This window comes from Mchenga conophoros, linkage group LG12 (genome assembly GCF_057382185.1).
Source record: "Mchenga conophoros isolate Kocher_MC1m ecotype Shallow Benthic linkage group LG12, M_conophoros_male_GT1.1, whole genome shotgun sequence".
Classification (NCBI taxonomy): domain Eukaryota; kingdom Metazoa; phylum Chordata; class Actinopteri; order Cichliformes; family Cichlidae; genus Mchenga; species Mchenga conophoros.
In genome coordinates this window covers 16,230,049-16,246,510 of record NC_140537.1, presented here as the reverse complement: position 1 = coordinate 16,246,510, position 16,462 = coordinate 16,230,049, and the positions used below count along the sequence as shown (strand labels likewise).

General features: G+C 39.0%; 1 protein-coding gene across 1 annotated transcript; it reads left to right on the top strand.

Moving 5' to 3' along the window:
• The first annotated feature begins 7,276 nt into the window (after window positions 1–7,276).
• Window positions 7,277–16,368, top strand: fam219ab (family with sequence similarity 219 member Ab). Its single transcript, XM_085294049.1, has 6 exons — window positions 7,277–7,548; window positions 8,481–8,580; window positions 10,257–10,362; window positions 10,949–11,029; window positions 11,117–11,171; window positions 14,391–16,368. The coding sequence occupies exons 1-6, from the start codon at window positions 7,471–7,473 to the stop codon at window positions 14,547–14,549; spliced, it is 579 nt and encodes a 192-aa protein (XP_085150175.1). The 5' UTR covers window positions 7,277–7,470; the 3' UTR covers window positions 14,550–16,368.
• Window positions 16,369–16,462: the final 94 nt, after the last annotated feature.

Sequence of the window (16,462 nt, the reverse complement as noted above, 5' to 3'; positions counted from 1 at the left end):
ACACTAATGATGCCAGCAACAGAGCGGCAGAAACACGACAGGTAGACACTAAAAACCCAAACGAGGCAGAAAGAATAAAGGTGTAGCTGGAGGATGTGTGTCAGTCAAGACAGACAGAGATAAAGTTTGGTTTATATTTGGTGGGGATTGATGAAGTGCAAGGGAAGGATAGGAAAGGGGATCCTTTGATGTGTTGTTGACAGAAAAGAAAGCTCGAGGGCCCTGTTTGATAGTCTCCCTGTTTGACACACAAGTCTCTGCTTCCACTGATCCAACTCCCACGGGATTAAATGTAACAGTAAAATGCGTTACTCGTGTCCTGGTGTGCCTCGCTTTCATTCTGTGGGTTTCTCCAAAATGTTTATAAGCAGCCATCATCGGAAATGACACGACTTACAGAACAGGAGTGAGCAGTGTGTTTATTGTAGTGGATGTTCTCCAGCTGTTAACTGTGTGATATAAAGATTATGTTGCGGATGGAAGAGAGATAAGAGCCAACAGACTGACTGGCAAAATGACAAAACGTATATGCATATATGTATGCACACAATAGATTTTGTTTCAACTATTGAGAGGGCTCTGTGTTTTAATGCTTTCATTTTGTAGTTTAGGATCTCAGGTTAACTTAATACATATATGATTTTGTCTTTTGTGTTCTACTTACTTTAAAGAGGATACTTGTACAAATGATAATGCTGATGCTGTTACACTTGCTGGATTGATTATTAGTGGCTAAATTCTGGAATATTTCTGAATCATATAAATTCAAATTATAATGCAGCTTCTTATATGTGAAGATTTTTATATTTCATGTGATTGCCCTTGAACTGAGTGTCACAGCTTTGCTTGGCTTCCAAATACACCAACATTTGGTTCATTCTAAATTTTCCAAAGGTGTGAAAGTGAAACTGGTGACCTGTTCAGGGTGTACCCAGATTCCCTATGACAGCTGAGGTAGGCTCCAGCAATCCCTGCTGGATAGGTACTTAAGGAAAATGAGACATGGACAAAAAAGCAATCGCAGTATCATTCAGCATCATTGTGAACTAAGCAGCTTTGTTTTATGTTTGCCACACGATGAGATTAAGTTATCTTTGGTACTGAATATGCTTCTTTTTTTCTTTTTCTTTTTTTGTAATGAACTAAATGATCACTCAAACAACATTCAAAAGAATAGCTGATCTTGAAATTAATCATTTGTTGCTGCCTTACAGATTAATGCTATTGTCCTCCATGCCATGCAATCTTGACAGTCTATTTTGTATCAACAATAAACTCATTTACTCTTGTTTCTAACTAATGTGGTCTGCAATCAGTGTTGCTCTGCCCTTTCAGTGTGTATCACCATCATTTTCCCTCCAAATTATTTAAACATTAGTGCTTGAATTAAAATAACAATTGACTTCAACCTCCTGCACTGAAGTAATCAATGTGGAACACACTGACCTCAGCAGTGACCCACATCCTGTTGTTAGTGAACTACAAGTGTGTAATTCTTATCTTGTAACCACAATCCAGCATCATTATAACGGCCGTGGGGTTGGGGAACTTGCGAGTGCTTACTATGGATACATTTTTCTTTGAGTGACAGTTAACATCATTATATGGTGTTTCTTATATTTTGGTCATTATTTTTCTCCGTATGGCTTCAGCACACTAAAGGGCACGAGCAGAAAAAAAACTACGTTGCCTTACCAAAATACTGTACTCATGCTATGTGCAATATTTAGAATCTTCTGCTCCACCGTAAACTGAAGAAACAACAAACGGGCATAAGGAAATTTAATAGGCTAAATTGTTGTCGATTAAGCCAACTATATATAAAATAATCATGAGCCAGTCCACCTTTTCCATTTTCAGCATTAAACAGACACACTAAAGATGTTAGAGGATCCTTTGTATCAGTAATGTAGTTCATTCTTCCTATATGCCATACTGAGTACTTTTTTGTTACATATGTAAAACTGGATGCTGAATTTCTACTGGAATAATTATAGTCATGGTGCTTTTACACTGATTTTTGCTGATTTTTTTGTTTTTGTGGCTCTTTAAAGTCGAAGAACTAACAAGATTAAAAAGAGTCATGCATTTGTCAGATCTTCTGAGAAGAGATTAAAAATCTCTCTATATATTAACTAAATGTCAGATTAGCGTGTGCGTGCTTGAGAGACAAAAGCTGCGATTACATGTGTGCACATGTGTAAATACATTGGTTTATAGCACATGTGAGGCAGATGGGCTGATGACTTGAAGCCGCTCGTCAGCTGTGCAGTGTTTATCTGCTTCACTCCTATTTATCTGCCTGCCAATTTCCCTCTCTATCGCTGTCTCTTTGGCAGGCTTTCCCTTATTTGTTTCCCATCTAACGAGACAAATGCCAAAGTTCGGCAAACTGGCCAGAAAAGATCCAGCGATCTACCCCACAGTGAGCTGCTTGGATGATGAAGGTCAGCACAGTCTGACTCACAGTGTCTGAACCACTGCACTGATGTTTTTAAATGTGATTTTCTCTTCAAGACCATTGAAGGCATTCACTACTATAACTGACAATGCTTATTATCAATAAGCAAAGGCATTCACTAATCGTCCATCCAGTCATCCATCTCCTGACTGTCATACTTACACTGATTCATTAATCTCAGATTTGGTGCTTACTGTGAGTTCATCGAGTTGAGATTGAAGATAGCCACTGAACTCTGCATCACTCTCACCATGCTGCATCACACAGCAGCAAATTCCCTCCATCTTCCAGTTGTAGCTGAGAAGGAAGAGGGTCACTGAACTCAACATGGTGTTATATAATGATAGCTGCAAATATCAGAGACAGAGAGATTACTAATAAATATATGAGGGACCAGTAATCTGCAACTCCATCTGCACTGCTGGAGGGGTTGCATAACCCACATCAGGCCACACTGAGTCATTGCTAGTGGCTACGTCTAAATGCGTGTCTCTCGGTGTGCTGCAGAGCAATCGCCAAAGGATCAAATGTTAATCTATAATTTGGATGCTGCATGGCCAAAAATTTTGTGGAGTTTCTTTCAGATCTCAGAATCTTATGTAATCTATCATTTAATTTAGCGGCTTCAAATAAAGCCTTTCAGGTGGCTGAAAGTATGAATCCATGCCGTAAAGTGAGCAGTGCAAGTGTGGATGTGTATGCATGTGTGTTGTATTACTGTTCTTGTGCATGAATAATTCATGACAAACTCCGAATCACACCTAATCAGAACTTCATGCCAGGACCCTGATAAAGTCACTCAACACCATTAAATGCACAGAGACATACAACCATTAAATAGACTTTGACAACTGTGCGGCTCTGACATTGAAATGGTAGCAATTTAGTTCAATTTAGTCAATAGGAATGTTTACTCTGTCAAAAGAGGTCTAATTATAGCGTGAAACAACCTCATATAATGGTGTTGATGGGCATAGCATCAGTATGCAAGAAACAGCAAACACAATGGAACAGAGGTGAGTGTGTGTGAGCTCAAGAGGAACAGAAGAGCAAGAAGAAAAATAAGAATCATATATATACATTTTTTTATCCTTTCATTAATTTTCAATTATACCTTTTTCATTTTGTGCCTCAGGAATTAATAGCACCTTATACTGTTCAAACTAAGAAAGCCACACAGATAAGCAGATTAGCTGGGAAGGACCTCAAAACGCTTGGATTTATCAGAATAAAATGCTACAACCCACTTGACCCTGCACACATCTCATTGTCATTCATCCTCCATGTAGCCTGTGGCCCTGTCTTCTGTAGATATAGACTGCCACCTGCTGGTTTAACCTTTAATGTGGGCTTCCTTCCCCTTTTGACTGTACAGTGGATGATTGCTGCAACGATCCTTCTCTATTACTGTGCAGCAGAGCATACTATTGCTGCTCTCTGCTGGTATTTCCAGGTAAGGACAATATGCAGTCAGACGTGTCAGTGACTTTTACTGAGAACGAGTGGCATGGTCTGCTGGCAAGCCATCATTATCCAGAGGTTATTTTCCTAAGAATGTATAATTTATGGGCTCCACGAAGGCGATTTGATTGTTTCATTCAGCGAAGGCTTTTTAAAGTTGCGTGATGCTCTTTCTATTTGTTCTCATCCAGGCACAGAGGAAGAATGCTAATTAAAAATACAAGGCTTATTAATTTTTGTAATGAATTTAACAACTTACACTATGCAAAGGAATTGTTGCCAGGGATTTTTACAGGTAAAGGACAGAAGTTTGGCAGTTTAAAGACCCAAAATAACAGTTTTAAATTTTCAAGCTGTAGTTAGTTCCACATAGACGAGACCTTAATCCACAAATTAAATATGCAGCTATGTAAAAATTACTTCCCACTAAAGGCTCTGCATTTGGATTCTGTTTAATATGTGTTTTTTAATTAACGTATTTAAAGCATCAAAAGTATCAGCCCCTAACAAGATCATTTGTTAAGGTAATAACTTATTAAGTCTATTACCTCTACAGACTACTTTAAAATTTCATTATATTTGTATTTCAAGAAGCCTGGAGTAAAAGTACTTAAGTGAAGTAGCAGAATACCTTAGATTGTACTGGATTAATTGTGATTCGTTAAATTTCACTGCTTTTTGTTTTGTGAAATTATATAACTGTCAGGTTTTCTTGGATATTTGCATAATTATATGTACAATGTACAGTTTTTGTAATTTTGCCTCCATACATGGCCACAAGGATTTTAAATCAATATATATTTGAAGTGAAGACTTTTAGCTTTAAGTACAGGGATTCAACAAAATTATTGCATTAAGTGTTTAGGAACAAAAGCCCCTTTTATGCATTAAAGGCTCAGAAGCACTTGGAACAATTTACAGACAAGACGTTTATGGCCAGGTAAGTAGATAAAAAATCCAGAGTAGATCCCAAGTACTGAACTTTTCACTTGAACTCTTAACAACTCCAAAAAGATGTCAGTGCAGGTGAAAGAGGCCATCATGACTGACTAAACCAAATAAATCTATAAGAGAGACAGCAAAAACAATCTGCTACAGTCCTCAAAAGAAGGAATACTCAGCAACACCAAAAGGTCTGAAAGACCACAGACCTTGCGAAATCTTTGCTTGGTTAAGAAAAACCCCTTTGCAACATCTAACCAAGTCAGAAACACTCCTAAGGAGGTGAGATCTACAATCAAGAGACATTCACATGAGTAGAAAAAGGATTTAGAAACCAGGGTTGGGTTAATAGATAATGAGCTAAAGCATACTGCAAACACAAGAGTTACTCAAGGCAAAGAAATATGATACAATAGCCAGCCCAATGACCTGATCTTATTTTAATAGCACATTCTTTTCCGTTACTGTAGACATAACTGCAGGCAGTGAGACTCACAAACAATCATGTTTACTATGTATTAATCTGCTGTAATTCCTAAACACTCAATGGAATACCTTTTAAAAATGAGAAAATCTGCACTTTAATCATGCATTGATTATTTGATTTAAAATCCACTGTGGTGTTGTAGAGAGACAAAATTACACAAAGAAAAAAATCTTTGTCTAAACACTTACAGATGTAACTGGAGATAACCATCTGCTTTGTACAGACATGCTTCTTTTTACTTATTTTGTGGTCCCACTGGCTATAGACTGGTGCCCAGTAAGTGAAATGCAACTCAGTGAGAATGAAATCAGATGTTTGCTGCAGTCATTTAAAACATATTTTACCTTTTTAAACATCAAAAGCTCTTTGGTAGCTTTGACTGTTTCTTGTATCGATATGTTTATTACTGATCCATCATCCAGTGAAATGTGATGCTTTTGTCTAATTTTTAGTACACAGAATTCCCTTTCATATCTGCACATGTCATGCTCAGCAAGTGGGTAAATAATAATGACATGCAAGACATGAGTTCACTCTGAACAGTTCTTTCCATCATTATATCAAAGTTGTTTTTGTATTTTACGAAGACAAAGAACTTTTCCCCATATGTTCATAGTTTTTGTTTGTTTGTTTGCTTGTTTGTTTTTTAGAGCTCCAGTAATTTCTTTACCTTTGAAAGGGAAACATATCCAAAACACTCCAAAAGACCACTGTCTAGTTGTCTCCTGATCATTGCTTTTCTGTTAATGAACACAAGCCTCCTTATTTAGGAAAACAAGGCAGCTATTATAACTTTCTGATTTTGTTTTCCTCTTGCATGATAACCTCTTTACCGTTCATAGTGCCATCCAACTCCACTTCCATTTAAATGAAGCAGTGCTCTGCCACATGTTTGCTTTTTAGTATATGAAAAATCACACTTAGCAGCGAGCTACTAGTTTTGAATCACTGCATTTGGGACACAGTGTTTTTTATAGGACACAACCTCCCACTGATTTTTCTCTATATTGACAAAACCATCAAGCTGACACTTGGTGCTTCCATTATTTTATAATTTTATAAGATAAAATAAGATAAGATAAGACTTTATTAGTCTCACACGTAGGAAATTTTTTGGTTTTGGTCACGGCACAAAGTACAAGTTTAAAAGCAGTAAAAGTTAAGAAAAACACAATAGAATAGGGTACGATAAAACAGAATAACATACTATAAAACACGAGTAAATACTAATACTATTTAAATACTAATAAATACTATATACAATAGAATAAAATACTGTACAAAATAGAATAAAATGCTCTGTTATAGTAGGAAAAAATTGCACTTGGTAATACTGCACATCAGGGAGACAGTTACAATTCTGTATGGGATGTGCGTGTGTGTCTGTCTGCACCTGTGTGATCATCTGCAGAGTCTGACAGCAGCTGGAAGGAAAGCCCTGTGAAATCTCTCTGTCCCACATCGTGGGTGCTGCAACCTGCCACTGAAGAAGCTGCTCTGTGCTGTGAGTCTCCTGCATGGGGTGGGAAATGTTGTCCAACAGGAATGACAGCTTATTATTTCTTAATATACATTTTAGTTCATTTATGTAGGTTCTCCAATAATTTACTCAATGAAAAATTGGAATATTTTAATACTGAAATAGTGATTCAGAAGAATTATTAAAGTAATTTATTAGTTATTAAAGTTATTAAAGAGCAAATGTACTAATATTTAAACTTAAATAATTCTTTAGAGATTGTGCCTGAGCAGGTCTATACATGGCAAATATCGAGTGAATAACAAGAAAAGGGGAAATACTCATATACTGTGTAACGAGTCATTCACATAATCCTCCAACTGCACACTTTGTTGGGGACCATACTCTTTGGAAGGCCCTCTTGGGTCCCCGTACCCTATTTTGGGATGCCAGACCCGGAAGTGGGTGGTGGAGTCACCGTCATCCAACTGGTCACACCATCGCCGACATACTGCCTGCTGGGATGTAGTTCTCCACCGGAAAACTACAAATATTATTAGAAATCGGAGATCACTTACGATCTCGGCGATAACTCGTCGAAAGGATCCGCTACCATCGTTCACTTTGGAGGAGAAGGGAGGGAAGAGGCGCGTTGCCAAAATGATGGAAGAAATAGACAGATTTCAAGTGCCGAGTGCTGTACAGGAGGCGGAGATGCAGGCTGAGATGCAGCCGCTGGTAAGTCTAGAACAGTCTGGAAATGACCGGCGGCGCTTGATCTGTTTGCCTTGTTTAATTAAAAATGGCATTACAACCGCGCATACTTGTGTAGTGTTTGAGGCCTTGCCATTCATAGACTGAGACCCCGACAATCGCATCACCTGCCATGTGTAATGCCATTAGAACGTTCTCCATCAAGTTTCCCGGCTGCTTCCACGGAGTGAAATCGAATAAACGACGGCGGAATACACGAGGGGACGTGGATTTTGCTCACAAACAAGCTTTGTTGTGTTTTGTTTGTTTGTTTGTTTGTTTGTTTTTGTCGCTCGGCATAACGCAAACAGCGTCCGGTCTGCTGCGCAGCATCCGTCATGTCTGGCGAAAACAAGCATCCCATCCCAGCACTGCTGCTGCTGCTGCATCCTCAGCATCCATGCAGCAAGTTACTCTGGTATCGACGCCACTTGCGTCACTTTGACGGGATTAGCAGGGGGCTCCTTATCGCTTGTATATGTTTGTACGTGCCATTAAAGGTTCGCCTTTACATACAAATCTCAGTGTAAACGGTTTAACGGAGCGCTCCGTGGCCTGTAGCGGGGCCCGGGGTTACTGCAGCCTGCAGGGCGGCCTCTGCTGCCCGCCGCCGGGGCGCTGGGGAACCAGACTAGACTAAAGCAACCTGACCTGCTGTCTCCAGGTGCCCCCACACCAGAAGTCCCCACCGTTCCTCATTTGTTGTTGTTTATAAAGCCTTTCATCCCTCTTGCCTTTGCTCTCTGGTTGTAAGATGCACATTTATTTTAAGACTGCTGGCACAAATCACAGATCTGTGTTTATTACCATTTATTCCCGTTGCTTAGCTATGGTGGGTATTACTCTGCATTACAAAACGATATTCATTATTCATCGCTGCCTCAGTAAAACACATCTCTGCACTTCCTTGTGTCCAGGACCCTGCCTCGTCCACAGCTTCAGAGGCTGACTCAGACACCAGAGAGGGGGAGCCTGTCACTATAAACTACAAGCCTTCACCTTTGCAGATGAAAATAGGTGAGAGATACAGTTTTAACTGCAGGCTAAATGTCTGTCTGTCCATCTGTGGTTGTTGGAGTGTTGTTTGATTGACTGTCAAACACAAAATGGTGCGTAGTCTGTAGACACAGATCGTAAAGGAACCAGCATAGATACTGTATAGCTGTGCTGAGGCATTTTAATTAATGGCACATTGGCCTCTATGATTATTCTTGATGCCTTGCTAAGTAAAAACGAATGCGGTTACTACTGTAATAGGGCCGCAGCTACAGATTATTGTCTTTATTCACGAATCTGCTGATTATGTTTAGAATCTGTCCACTAATCTTTTAGTCTATTATTTTTAACAAAAGGCCAATTGCATGTTCCCAAAACCCAATGTGATTGTCTTCAAGGCAGGGAATAACAGCCTCTCTGGCCCCTCTCATGCCGTCTTTATAGAAAGCCACAGTTCTTAAAGATTCATTTCAGCACCTTGGACAGAGTCCAGTGGCGAGCAGGAGCACATAGTTTTTAATGTTTTTTTATTTTTACTGTTTGCTACTGTATGTTTACTCAGAGTCAATAATATCTAAGAATTAGTGAGCTACTCTGTTAGTCAACGCTCTTTTTTTAGGCTGTACAGCTACAGTTATGTATACGTTGCCACTATCTTCTCTCTCTCGCCGTTTCTTGGTCCTGCGTCCAATTAAACATTGTTATAAAAACTACCTTGGCAGCTATGTTGATTTCATTAGGTGTGCATGTTTGTTAAATTCATCACTTTGCTTTTGTGACCTTGAGATAAAGAAACAAGCAAAACAAAAATACAATCTACATCTATATGTCATGTCAAAACGTATTTGGTGCAGATTCCTCACAGCAAGAAGGGTCAGGTTTGAAAAATGCTGGTGAGCCAGGCCTCTCTGTGTGGAGTTTGCAGGTTCTCCCAGTGACTGCATGGATTAAATGGTGAAGCTAAATTGGCAGTAGGTGAAGTTGTTAGTGTGCAGAGTTGTTTGTCTCTTTGTATTAGCCCTGTGAGGAGCTTGCAACTCTCCGGGGTGTACGGTACTCTTGTTCTCGTTGTCAGCTGAGATAGGCATCAGCCTCGCCTACAACCCCAGCCTATAAGTGGTTAAGAAAATACATTGACATTCAAATGTTTTTAGATTTTAGTTCAGCAGTAGCTGATGCCGAAAGGGGAAGGTTCTAGTTTTTGATGTCACATGCAAAGTTTCTGAATACGTTTTACTTCTAGGCCTTTGAATTGTAATATGTTAAACAAATTTAACAGTTCTCTAAGCTCACACAGCAACAATCAGCACTCTTTGGTCAGCTGATCATTGAAGCAAATCTCTCCAGTGAGCAGAAACTGATCTGCCCTGAAGTCACGTCTGTTACTCTGCTGCACAGCTTACCAAAACGTTGTCTTCTTAAGTAAGAAATGCCATCTCAGTCTTCTTAAAGTAAAGATTGACTTAATATAGAATTCAACTAAATCAGGTCATCACACCTGATTCTCATAAGTGTGCCTAAATAAAGTAAACATGAACATGCGTGCATATTTGTGCATATTTGCAACATTTAACTCAAGTATTACTTTACCTTACTGTAGTTTACTAGTTAAACTTATTCCGTCACTCTTATACAGATCATTTATTGTTCAAAGCTCAACCTTTATGCCTTTGCCTGCTTCTGTGTTCCTTACACAGAGAAACAGAGAGAGCTGGCTAGGAAGGGCTCGCTGAAGAACGGCAACGCTGTAGGTAGTCCAGTCAACCAGCAGCCCAAGAAGAACAATGTCATGGCCAGAACACGGTAAGATGCGAGCAGTCTCATCGTGGGGTCAGTCGAGAAATTATGAGAAAGACTTCTGTTGGCTGGTTGTTATTGATAAACAAAATCTCAGTAATTAGAAGTTTCTCACAGCAAACCTCATACAGTGCAATTTACGTGTTGAAAGAGATTCATGTGGTGTAATTGTGTAACTGTAGTAGCTTTAAGTATAGGAGTACTGTAACAATTGTAATGATCCAGCCTGAAGTGAAGCCACAGAAAAATACAAATAAAGATGCTTAGGTGTGACAGTATTTCAAATGTAGAAATTAAGCTTATTTTGTTCTTTCTAAATGTGCCATGTGTGGAAACAAAAATGTGTTTTAAGGCTGTACAAAAAAAGAGTCGTACTGATGTAGGGTTTGTAAGATGTCTGAAGTTAGACATTATACTGCTTTCACGCTTCTGTTGTTCCAGTGATTCAGCTGTGACGCTGCCTCCAGGCCTACTTTTCATTTATTTCAACATCTCTGCCAGTCCTGTTTTTGCTCACTTCTTACAGCTTGTGAAACTGTTTTTTCCTCCTCTGCGCCTGATCTCAACTCTCTCTCTTTTCCCCTCAATGCAGGTTGGTAGTTCCCAATAAAGGCTATTCGTCTTTAGACCAGAGCCCGGATGAGAAGCCTTTGGTGGCCCTAGATACAGACAGGTGGACACACAAACATCTTTCTTTCTGAGAAGCACATAAGCAAACATTAATGATATTAATATAGTATCCTGTGTTTTTCTGTTTCAGTGACGATGACTTTGACATGTCTAGATACTCCTCGTCGGGATACTCTTCAGCCGAGGTAAGAGCTTGTGCTTCAGCAAATATCAGTGGATCCCACCCCCTTGTATTTACTCTCATATTTCCCCCCATCTTCCATAATTATTAAGAGGCTAAGTGTTAGGGTTTTACAAGCCAGTGTTAAAACTATCCATGGCAATTCTGTGGGCATGTACACTCCCTGCAAGCGCATGATTACACTGCAGATATATCTGCAGACAAATGTGTATTAGACACAAAGCTGGATACAAATGAAATGTGATATCTGCATGTCTGCTCCTGCAAATCTTGTTTGTAACGCTGCTGCCACTATAAGTGCAAATCGCAGACGCATCCTCATATTTATAACCTGTCTGTGACGAGTCTAAGCTTGTGGGTTTTGTAGGGTGAGTTTTACAGTGTCAGATCCTAATTCCAACATGCTGTCAGAAATGAATAGCTAATGCACGTTACATACTTTAAAGCAGTTATTTGCTCTCTTAGTTCCAGCTAACCTGGGTGTAACAAGTACATATACAGTTACTGTTTCCACTGCAGGCCGAACAGAGGTTGTTTGTTGTGCTTATTGTTGATAGAGTGCAGAACAGCATATAGATAAAATGACTGCACACTTTTTGTGCAAACAAAGGAATTATTTTGGTTATTTAAAAAAATCACAGCAGGAACAGTAGTTATCACGCTCCAAGTGATGATGCTTCCAGCCATCTGTGAAAGTGCCCAATCTCACTTTGCCATGGTTACCACTCGAACTTTTAGCCAGTCTAAATCACGAGCATAGACAGTCCTAATGTTTGTTGTTAATGTTAATGTTTTATTGCATTAGTACAATCAGATTTTGATTTACCAGTGATTTATATAAACATATCTATTTTTCTCCTTTCTTTTCCCTACCTGTCCTCCTGTGTGCTTTGGACAAATGATGTCCTGAGGAGTGTTTTAAGGACCAAATTAAAACAATTAAAACACAAACACACGCTTTTCCTGCTTTTTGCAAAGAAACTCCTAAAATGTTTAAAGGGATTCTCAACATTTTAGGAAATAATGGACCTTTTGCTGGTAATCAGTGGACACTCAGAGGAATTAGATAACCTGAGCACATATAAGAATGGTTTTAAAGGTTGGGTCATTCAGTACATCATACAAACTAGATAAAACATGCCAATTATTAAACTTTTGAGGTGTAGATTTTGTTACCTTTCTGCTAAGCCTGTAGCTGCTCTCACAAATATCTCTCCTTTATGATAAATTAAAATACCTGCCTGCTAACTTGAGTTAAGTTTTTCTTATACATACGAGAGTGGCACTAATCCTCTCACCTAATTTTCTGCAGTAAAGCGAAGAAGTACACTATCTCAATAAGCTGTCTGAGACTGTCAAACATTAAACAGCTACTTCAACAAAATAAATAAATAAAAACACAGATTAGATGAGCCTACTACTAGATGTTTGCATCTACTCATCATGTCATGGTATTTTTATGGGCTCAAATTGTGGTCATAAATATTTTGTACTGGTAAATTAGGATTTGTGTGTGCGTAAAAAAGATTCAAACTGTATTACCCTTCAAGGACCTGCAGTTCAAAAAAGTGCCCCTCCGACAGCCAAACCCATCTGTTCTCTGATTCGATAGTTAAATTTGTGATTGACCTGACATTGACCAATCAGCTGAAAGGAAGAAAAATAGGGTCAAAATCCGTACTTGTAAGTTGAAACCTGAGTGCAGAGTTTCACAAGTGTTTTTTGTCTATGTCCACATGCAAATCTTTTTTATGCACACACAAATTCTTTTTACACATACAAAACTGATTTACAAGTACAAAATATTTATGACCACAATTTGAGCCCATATATTTCTATAAACTTTTCCAGGGTGGAATACAGCATATATTGACTACAAATGGTAGTTTCTGTTTGCCATCCTAAACAGGTTTTGTTTAACAGCAGTCACTGGACTGATCAATACTCAGATTTCCAAAGAACTCAGCGAAAATCTAAGAAGAACTGTAGATTGTAGATTCAGGCTTTCAAACCTAAGAACACTGTACCAGCTGTCAAGCATGGTGGTGGTAGCATCATGCTCCGGGGCTGTTTTGCTGTCAGAGAAACTGGTATATTGCACGAAGTGAAATAATGGAAAACAACTTCCATTTTCTTAAACTTCACTGCAAATCAAAAGCTATGCAGTTGAAAATTAAACACACACTGGGTTTTCCAAAAAGACAATGATCCCAAACGCATCAAAACTGAATTTAGAGTGGAAAAAGCAGGTTAACATTAAGTTTCTGCAATGGTATTCCCAAAGCCCCAACCCCAGTCTGTTCGAAAATCTTTTGACTATGCTTAAAAGCCGGATCTGTGCCAGCAAACCAGAAATGTAAATGACTCCAAAAGAACTCTAAGGAGCTTGTGGAAGTGGGAGTGGGAGTTGTCCCTTAAGAGGGTCATTGGCCCACTATTGATCATGTGCCTCATCACATGAGCCAAGATGTGAAAAGGGTGTGGGTCATTATCAGGAGAGGTTTTGGGTGCAACGATTGTGAGATCTTGCTTCACCCTATCATTTGAACCATTGAGATCACCTGATGCAAGATGTGAGTGGGCGTTAAGGCATCTGGGAACAGATCTCAAAACTGGATTGTAGGTGGCAGACAGCTGGTGTCATAAGGCACCCCCTCTGTTCAAAGATGATCGTTCACAGTGCACATAGATGAGGCCATCTTTTATCCTCTTTCAAACCAGCTGTCTTCTCTGTCCAAAATGTGAACATTGGCCTCCTCGAATTAGGATCATCATCATCATAATGGTTTGTCCCAAGGACAACTCTCCCAAACACAAACTAAACATCGTAGTGTATACTATGCAGTGTAATGAGGAGTTCTCAGTCTTCTACATTAGACAAACCAAACAGCCACATAGAAGAGCCACCTCGACAGGACAGGAGTCAGCTGTACATCTGGATCTAAAGGATAAAGGTCACTCTTTCTTACCATGACCTTCACGCCCATGATGGGTGGATGTAAACTCCTGTCCACCACTATTTTTTCACTAGAGTCACATGATTTTAGTAATTCGTTGTGTGACAGGAAGGGAATCAGCACATAAAGTTACATGTTTGGTCTTCATTACTTTTTGCACATTCCAGCTTTTGCAAAAAGCTCTGCAGCCCGGCGATCTGCAACCCAAGGGTTTGTAAATGATGCTGTAACTCACTGACCTCTCTCTGTGTCCTCTCATTTTTCAGCAAATCAATCAAGATTTGAACATTCAGCTGCTGAAAGATGGCTACCGCCTTGACGAAATCCCCGACGACGAGGACCTGGATTTGATCCCACCCAAATCAGTCAACCCTACCTGCATGTGCTGCCAGGCAACCTCCTCTACCACCTGTCAAATACAGTAACTCTGCCTTTCCAGCCTTCTGCCCCCCCCCCCCCCGCTCTTTTCCACACAACATGAGCTCCCCTGCCCTCCCGTCTTTATCTGCTGTGACTTTACTTCGCCATGACAGTGGCGACAGTGAGACCTTGTTAGAATATCGTAAGTGCTATGATGATATTGACAACAACAAATAATCAAATTACCTTATAGAAACCTTGGTTTAAAATCTAGGAGAATGAACATATTTGAAATTAATCAATATGTAATAAAAAGATTAGTAAAGTGGTGGTTTCCTCCTATGGTAGGACTTGCACTTGTGTTTGAGAGCTCTTCTCCTGGTCAACATGATTTAACATAACACACTGATAAAAGCTGACAAAAAAGAAACGTTTGTTTGATGCTCTAAAGTGATTTCAGTTTCCCAGAAGAATAAGAAACATTATCATAACTGACTCAGCTGTTCTGTTTACCTAAATTCTGAGTTGCATATATATATTTTTTATTTTCTAGTTTGTTTGTTAGTTTTTTTTTATTTAAACGCTTACTTTTTTAACCTGAGGGATAATTAAAATTGAATGTGCTGATGCTCAGATATTTGATTGTGTCGTAGAAGTCTGATTCTCCAAACAGAGGAAACTGTATTGTTGTTGTACCTTAAGGGGTTAATATGTAGCACAGACCAGGTCATTGCACTCATTAACACCACCTTCAATACTTCTGCTCTCTTTGCCTAAATGGCAAAGAGAGATGTGGCATCACAGAGTTTAGGAGGGAATGTATGAAATTGAATAGTTGAGTAACAAACTGTATGAAGAGCATCTGACTGAATAATCCAATGGTAAATAATGAGCAAGTAGCTTTTTTGCACCACAGTTAATTTGTGCAATCACACGCTACTGTTGTTGCATTGTTTTCAATTTGCACATTTTGCTTTTTACTTTTTTGGGGAGCCCTTATCATTGTACTGTTTCCTGCAGAGCAGTGAAAATGAACTGTGTAGAAAGGGATGATTGCATATTGTTTCTTGCTCTGATCCCCACGTTATCAAGGCCAAAGCAACCTGATGATCACCGGACACCCTCCTTCCCATTTCTGTGTCAGTGCCACAGATCATTAGGTGAACACAGGGTCACACACCAGAGGTGTACTTCGAAGTGAGATTAATGAGCTATCTTAAGCTTAAAGTCAGAGATTTCAGTGTTAGAAAGGTTGCTCTGTTTTAACCTGACTAAATCACCATGGTAAATACTACTGATCGCCAAAAAACGAAAGCCAGACTTAACAAAGGCAGCTGACAGCCACTGTTGTGGCATTTTAGGTTTTGTCAAGCCAACTAACACAAAGATAACCTGGCTTTGTTGAATTTGTTTCGTGGTATACATCTTAGAAAGATGACCCAACACACACACACACACATGCATGCATAAAGACCTACAATGCCAAAATAATAAGTGAGACAGCATCGATTTCTGTTTCAAACAGAATGAAAATCGTTTATTGCAACATCATGGATCGTTGACTTGGAGCACTAATGCCCTTCATTTACGACCCTCTCTCCTCTAAATTAGCTGTTGATTTGCAATTATATGCCTTAAGTATAGAAAAAACTTAAAAGATGTCTGTGTTCCATCTTGATTAGTTTATTTGAAGAGCATTTGCTAAGAAGTTATGCTTTTTTTTTTCTTTTTACATTTAGACACAAGTGATAAGTGTTTTTCTTTTCTTTTCTTTTTTTAAAAAGAAAAAAAAGATTTTCTTGTAACGTAAACACTTCCATTACAGTATTTAACAATGTTATGTGCAGTGTATGAAAACGACAAATAAACAAAATGCAAATGAAACAGCGTCTGATGTGCTTGGTTATCCATAATAACATTATTCATAATTTATTATGGTAATATATAATAATGGCTGCATAGTGTGACTATGGGTGTG